This window comes from Babylonia areolata, chromosome 1 (genome assembly GCF_041734735.1).
Source record: "Babylonia areolata isolate BAREFJ2019XMU chromosome 1, ASM4173473v1, whole genome shotgun sequence".
Taxonomy (NCBI): Eukaryota; Metazoa; Mollusca; class Gastropoda; order Neogastropoda; family Buccinidae; genus Babylonia; species Babylonia areolata.
Window position 1 is genome coordinate 96,847,315 of NC_134876.1, and position 7,771 is coordinate 96,855,085.

Genomic DNA, 7,771 nt, shown 5'->3' on the forward strand with positions numbered 1-7,771 from the left:
CTGCTATGTCCTTATTGCTGTCTGCTCTGTCTTACTGCTGTCTACTCTGTCTTACTGCTGTCTGCTATGTCCTTATTGCTGTCTGCTCTGTCTTACTGCTGTCTACTCTGTCTTACTGCTGTCTACTCTGTCTTACTGCTGTCTGCTATGTCCTTATTGCTGTCTGCTCTGTCTTACTGCTGTCTACTCTGTCTTACTGCTGTCTACTCTGTCCTTACTGCTGTCTGCTATGTCCTTATTGCTGTCTGATCTGTCTTACTGCTGTCTACTCTGTCCTTACTGCTGTCTGCTCTGTCCTTACTGCTGTCTGCTCTGTCCTTACTGCTGTCTGCTCTGTCTTACTGCTGTCTGCTCTGTCCTTACTGTTGTCTGCTCTGTCTTACTGCTCTGTCCTTACTGCTGTCTGCTCTGTCCTTACTGCTGTCTGCTCTGTCTTACTGCTGTCTGCTCTGTCTTACTGCTGTCTGCTCTGTCTTGCTGCTGTCTCCTCTGTCCTTACTGCTGTCTCCTCTGTCCTTACTGCTGTCTCCTCTGTCCTTACTGCTGTCTGCTCTGTCCTTACTGCTGTCTGCTCTGTCTTACTGCTGTCTCCTCTGTCCTTACTGCTGTCTCCTCTGTCCTTACTGCTGTCTCCTCTGTCCTTACTGCTGTCTCCTCTGTCCTTACTGCTGTCTGCTCTGTCTTACTGCTGTCTGCTCTGTCCTTACTGCTGTCTGCTCTGTCTGACTGCTGGATGGAGGGTCCGTTCACTGGACAGGTTCACAGTCAAAGCACGCTCGGCCCCCATCCACCGCTCTCCCCTTCTGAATTGTCTGTTGCAATAACGTTTTGAGACATAATCCTAGTCATGGTAACGACTTATGTATTCTCTATCCAAAGCACTGATGTCAGCAGCACAATGCTCGAATCAAGTCCAATGTTATCGTGAAGAAATTCCAGTTTGCTATTCGTGTCAATGAAAGGTTGGTCCGGGCTGGTAATCAGGTGTCTCTTTGCCTTCGTTCTGCAGTCTGTCGTTCTCTTTCTTGTCCCTGGTTCAACGAGCACCTGTCAGGACACGGGCGGTCCGGCCACACACACTGACAGAGGTGGAGGACACACAGTGCTGACACCAGCATCTCCAGTCAGGCATGACCTCTCCACCTGACCTTTCTGGGGGGGTCTACAACTGGGAGGTGGCGACAAGGACACGCCCTCAGGCATTCCAGAGACTCAATGTGTGGGGATCCTCGGCAAGCACCACAGGGGGTGGGGGTGAGGTGGGGGTGATGTCAGTCCCCCGTTGTCCTCACAGGACACGACCTGTGTCCCGAGATGTGCTTTCTGGGCTGTGTCATGTGCCACCTCCTGTGGGGATGGAGTGGATGTCACCAGCCACCTTCCCCTGGTGTTGCTACGGACGCTGTCGCCATGTTCTCTGGCCCTGTCCTGTGGCTGACTTTGTGACGAAGTATGATAAACACCGGACGGCACAGAACGCGTTGAGTGACCGCTGTACGTCGCCTTTCTCTGGACTCCAGCATGTTTGGTGTGACGGTCCACGGTATAGCGTCTTGAGAAACAGTCCTCATTCTCTGGATTCCAACTTGCACGGTACGACAGTCAACAAAATAACAACTTGCATTTTCACCATCTGTAGCACAACCTGCTGTCAATCTGCGCCGTGTAACGAGCTAACCACAATGATCCGAAACAAACATCAACAATCATGACCGATCCACAACCTGCTGTTCAGTCCGGCCGGCAAACTGTGTCCTGAAGGTGGCGCTGTGTGTTGTCTGACGATGACACAGGCTGGCAGACAAGGCGTGGGTACCGTTAATGAAGTCACAACTCGCCTTTGAACCTTGACCTTCACAACCTGATGAAACGTATGCGGAAGGAAAACGGTGATTGTGGAATTTACACTGCGGAAAGAGGATGGGCAAGATGACATTATGACCTCTGACCTCCTGTGTCAGGTCTGTGTATTGCCAGTAGATCCATGACTCACAACGGAGTTCACAACCCTGTCGGCCTCACACACACACACATACACACACACCACTCACGAGTTTCAGGCCGATAATCCACTTCTACAGAATTGATGTCGTGTGAAACGCGCCCTGGGGTCTTGTCCACTTGAAGTTCCCCCCCGTGGTGAGGGGGTGGGGAAACGAACCACTGACCCCACAAGTCCCTGTCACATCACACTGGTCCGCCCTCGCTGGTGTCTCCTCCAGCAGCGTGGTGCCGTCACTGGATGTCGGTGTTGGAGTAGTGAGCGAAGGGCGGCTGTAAGGACTCCACGCTCATGGACTCGTCCTCGTGAGCCTCATTGTCACTGCCCTCGTTGTCGCTCTTGGCGGCGGGCTGCAGGTTGTCCTTCACGGCTGACAGCCGGTAGGGGGGGCTCTCGCCGCGGATCTCGCATATCACGTTGGTCAGCGCCTTGATGTAGTTCTTGGCCAGAGTCAACGTCTCGATCTTGGACAACTTCCGGTCGAGGTTGACGTGCGGGATGACCTCGCGCAGCTCCTGAAAGGCGTCGTTCAGGGAGTGCATCCGCTGCCGCTCCCGCTCGTTGCTCTCCAGCCGCCGGATGTTCCTCTCCCGGGCACTGACCCCCTTCCGCCTCCGGGCCGCGCGCTTCGTGGTGCGCGCCTTCTTCTCCGTCATCTCCTCCGAGTTGGAGCTGCCCCCGGAGTCGGAGGGCGAGGAGGGGTTGTCTCCCCGCTTGCTGTGTCCCCGCTTGCCCCGCGTGCTGCTGTAGTCGCTGGGGTGGGGGTCGTGCAGGCGCTCCTCCCACTTGCTGTCGGGCGGCATCTCGTCTGTTGGGGACAGGTCCATGTCGCCTGATCGCATGCTCTGCAACAGACCAGGAGAACTGGTTAGACCAGAAACTAACGACGTAAAGAGTCAGGTCACACTTCGTTTGTTTGTTCTCTCTCTCTCTCTCTCTCTCTCTCTCTTTCGAGGGGGGTCTACAGGGCTTTCATTTGACTATACAGTGGTTTTGATGCCCACCTGACTTTTGAAACAAGATACCATGAAACGATTAAAACGTGACTAAAGACATGTAACTTTCTTATGGATCAAGTAAAGCAAATCTCATTAACTTGAATAAAGGAAAAACAAAACAAAACAAAGAAAAAAACAAAAAAAGAAACTTCACTCTTCAAGTGTCTTTTCCAGCACAACACGATCAGAAAGCCGACACGAAGCAAACTCTTTTTCTCTGAAAATAGCCTTTCGCACCAACCCACTCGTCTAGACACGCATTTCTCCACTCCACCCCCACCCCCTCGCGGCAAATGGCGCTGGTTATCTCCAGAAGTCAGGACAGTTCCGCCAGACTGCCGATGTGTACAATTTCACACTCCCAGACGACTTCCGAGGTCTCTTTTTAATCCCCAAATTACCGGACACAGCACAAATCGCCAGGACCGCTGCCCCCGTCAGTTGTGTCCCCAAGCTTTCTCTGTGCCAGCGCCGCGGACAACAGGCCGGCCGGGCTGACAGTCGGTCCATGGAGTGCTCTAATCCAATCGCCTTTCTGACCGGAAGCCGCGGGTCTGGCCAGGGCTGCTGGGTAATTATGGTGCCGCGACTGAGAATTAGTCCCCGAGCCCTGGAGAGCCGTTCTATCAGGTCCTGTCTGCTGCAAAGCCCTTCTTCTCTCCAACCCTCTGGCACCGTGCCCCAGGGGGGCGGAGTGCCGGGGGGCGGGGGGGTGGGTATAACCCAGCGGTTGTTTCGGGAGCTTTGGGGGACACATCTTGGGTGACAGGTATGAGGAGAAAGACAGCAAGATGGAGGTTGCTACACAGTGATGTGAAGCCTTTTGAGAGCAGTCACGGTATTCTGGTATTTCATCATCACATCAGTACTTCTATGTTCAAACGGACCAACAAGTGTGTTGTTTTGTTTTGTAACTATTTGTAATTTTGTTTGTTTTTAGCAATTCTCTTTTTTATCCTGCGTAAACCATGAAAATGGTCTCGGTGTGTGTGTGTGTGTGTGTGTGTGTGTGTGTGTGTGTGTGTGTGTGTTCTCCAGTTCAACAAGAACTGAGTTCGTCATTCATCGGATATTATTTTTTAAAAATAAAATAAAATAAAATAACACACACACACACACACACACACACACACACACACAAAGACTTAAAGACCCCCACCCATCAACTGCTGATTCCAAACCTTTCCATCGACTTTTCTTTCGATGGCAGACGTTTACACTTTCACACTGCCGGACAGTTGATTTATGCAGTCACTTTTAATCCTTTCACTGCCAAATTCGCATTCATGCAGCAGCTAGGTATAGTGTAGAGGACCCATGTCACTGAAGGGTGACCAGATCATGGGCCTGTTATCCATGAACCTACTGCTCTTAATATTCGGTGGTAGGACAGGCCGTATTTTCTATACATCGCAAGCTGATCTTAAACACCATATTTTCTGTGTTTACAGCACAAGGGAATTTTGCAGACTAAATTGACTGGCGGTGAAAGAGTTAATCCCCAAATCACCTGACATAGTCCAGATAGCCCCCCCCCCCCACCCCCCCGCCCCGCCCCCCACCCCCAATCAAAAAAAAAAAAAATTGACACAGCAGTCAAATGGTTAAAGCAGCGGTGCTGTTCGAGGACAGTGAGCGTATCGTACTTAACCTGTTACAAAGCTGGCTGACTGACAAGCAACAATCATTCATTATTTAAACAATATTGCACACGGGATGATGTACAGTCAGTTGCATACATCAATCTTTCTCTGGGAAAAAAAAAAGGAACTCAAGAAAATCAGAAGGCGGAAACAAGAGAAAAATCAGCAAATCCACACCGATCGCAAGACGAGCTATTTTCCTCGGCAACAGAAACACAACCAAGTACACCCACCTGCCCCCCACCCTTCCCTCTGAAAAGAGACTGAACCCCCCCCCCCCCCACCCCCCACCAATCACTCGTCTAGACAACAACTATCATCCACCCTCCCCCTCCACCCCCACTAATCTGCCGTCAGTTGGCACCGGGCAGTTATCCCCACCCTCACCACTCCTTCACGGTCTGCACACTTTCCACACCCCCAGACTACATCCGGCTTTGTTTTTCTTGCTTTGTTTTTCTCCAGATTAACTGATACGAGACACGTAATTAGAAAAAGAATAGGCCTATATTATCTGTAAAATACAGATAGTTGAAACGTTTGCTGACAAAAAAAAGTGACTGTGCGTTAGTTAGATCCACAGACAACACAAAGCCCACATTCCAACATGAACACCCGTTCATTGAAAACACGTGCCATACATAGCGATGGTCGTATTGCAGGTCTTTACTTTGACGTCTTTTCATTTTTAGTGATATCAGACGTGCGTGTGTGTGTGTGTGTTTGCCTGTGTGTGTGTGTGTGTTTGCGTGTGTGTGTGTGTGTGTGTTTGCTTACGAACGCGCTTGTGAGCGCGTGTTTTTGCGCCTACGAGTGTGTATTTGTGCGTGCGTGTCTGTGAGTGTGAAGTAGAGCGCCTCCGTACACAAATCCAAAAGCAGCAGCGTTGTTCAGCCGAGTGGCAAGTGTTCACTGATGACTGTGGCAACACCAAGCAGCGCGGGCTGTGCGGGCTGGGCCATACCCCAGTCACGTTCCTGACCGGAAGCCCCAAGTCTGGGCAGAGCTGATAGGAAATTATGCAGCCTCCACTGGAGACTTAGTGGCCTTTTCCACTTCTGGCTCTCCGGTAACACAGCCATTCTGCAGATCCTGTCTTCCTGTCTGCAGCTGTTCTATTCTATTGGATTCTGTCTGCAGCTGTTCTATTGGATTCTGTCTGCAGCTGTTCTATTGGATTCTGTCTTCGGCAACACTGCCATTCTGCAGATCCTGTCTATAGCTGTTCTGTTGGATCATGTCTGCAGCTGTTCTATACTATGTAGCTGTTCTATAAGGTCCTGTCTGTAGTTGCAGCTGCTATATAACATGTAGGTGTTCAATAATCTGTAGCTGTTCTATAAGATCATGTCTGTATCTGTTCAATAATCGGTAGCTGCCGCGTGCTCAACACGGTCCTGTCTTCATGTTGCAATGGGTTCTTTTTCAGTGTGCAAAGTGAGACAAAACAATCAAATGTTTTCACATCGGACAAAACACAACACACACACACACACACACACACACGCACTGGCACGGACACACAGACACAGACACACACTGACACACACACACACACACACACACACACACACACACACACACACACACACACACTGTAGCTGATTTAGAAACTGATTGTAATTCAAAATGAAGTGGAAGACGTTGGCTAACTCTGTGGTGTATTTTTTACTACTTCATTGCAGAGTGCGAGGAATGGATGTACCTCGGGGAGATCAACTGGTAGACATTTCCAACTTCGCTATCCATTCGTACTTTGGCTGTAACGGTGTACACATTTACCTTTCTCGTGTTCTAAAGCATCGAATTCCACAGGAGAGGACCAACACAGTATGTAAAACGGCAACATTGAACAACACCAACAACTAACAACAAGCAGAGGAACTCACATAGCAAGCAGGAGCAAAGAAAGGAGTGAAACCGGAGATTAGAAAAGTATCTCCGGTGAAACTCCGGAAGCGATAGTGCGGTGATGGTAATGACTGCATGCTTCTTTACGTTTTGAAGGGGGGGGGGGGGGGGAAGGCTGCGGTGGGGATGAATGGTTGAAGGGGAGTTTAGAATTAGAACAGGGGATTAACCCCACCCTCACCAAGCGTGGGAACGCATCGCAGAGGCTGATAACTTCACTGCAGCGGCAGTACAGGGAAGGCTCACTTTCTTGCCCAGGGAACAAACCATTCCACGTGGTGATAGCAGCGATGGCGCGGAAGATGGGCACCTCACGCTGTGATGCAGCGACAGGAACAGCGACAGGATTTCAGCTCCACACATACACCACAATATTTGTCTCAAGTTTCAGTCCCTGGCACATACAATCTCTTCACCTTCGTTTTTATTTTGCGTCCTAGATCAGCTGTTTTGGGAGGGGAGAGGGGAGGGGCAGGGGGGGTGGGGGTGGGGGTGGGGCAGTTGTTTTCTTGTCTTGGCGTTGGGGCAATGTGAAAAAGAAGCGTGCTCAAAGAGAGAGAGAGAGAGAGAGAGAGTGTGTGTGTGTGTGTGTGTGTGTCTGTCTGTCTGTCAGTGTCTGTCTTCCCCTCTCTCACTCACAACCGCCCGCACGCACCCCCCACCCCCTTCACCTCCAGCGTGCAGTGAGGAGAGGAAGGAAGGAACGATAACCGATGATCACCCGTCTCTTCCCATTATCCGCAACATTCAAATTTGGGAGCACTGCGCATGTCTGTAAATGAAGCGCACTTTATGGGCGAAGGGAGGCAATTAAATGGCCGGTATAAACTGAATGGTGGGGGTGGGGGTGGGAGCAAAATGGACAAAATGATCAGGGGTAATTAGTTTCAATGAACGTCTCCCACCTCCTCAGTATTCAGGGACATCATGTTAAAACATCGCCCATTAAGCCAACACGACTACAATTACAATCCCTCTTTTCGGGGTGTTTGTTTTCCTTGCTGAACTGATCTGTTTGTCCGTCTGTGTGCCCTGACACCTGTCTGTCTGTCTGTCTGAGAGTTGTGGCGGCCTGTGTGATTCAGTCTTCTCTCTGTGTGCCCTGACACCTGTCTGTCTGTCTGTCTGAGAGTTGTGGCGGCCTGTGTGAGTCAGTCTTCTCTCTGTGTGCCCTGACACCTGTCTGTCTGAGAGTTGTGGCGGCCTGTGTGATTCAG

At 50.6% G+C, this 7,771-nt stretch overlaps 1 protein-coding gene across 1 annotated transcript in view; it reads right to left on the reverse strand.

Moving 5' to 3' along the window:
* Positions 1 to 621: 621 nt before the first annotated feature.
* The window catches only part of LOC143292895 (uncharacterized), a 38,471-nt gene continuing 31,321 nt past the window's right edge, over positions 622 to 7,771 (reverse strand). The window contains exon 3 of the mRNA XM_076603606.1: positions 622 to 2,847. Coding sequence (XP_076459721.1) covers positions 2,236 to 2,847 — 612 coding nt within the window. The 3' untranslated portion in view covers positions 622 to 2,235. The remainder of the gene's footprint in view (positions 2,848 to 7,771) is intronic.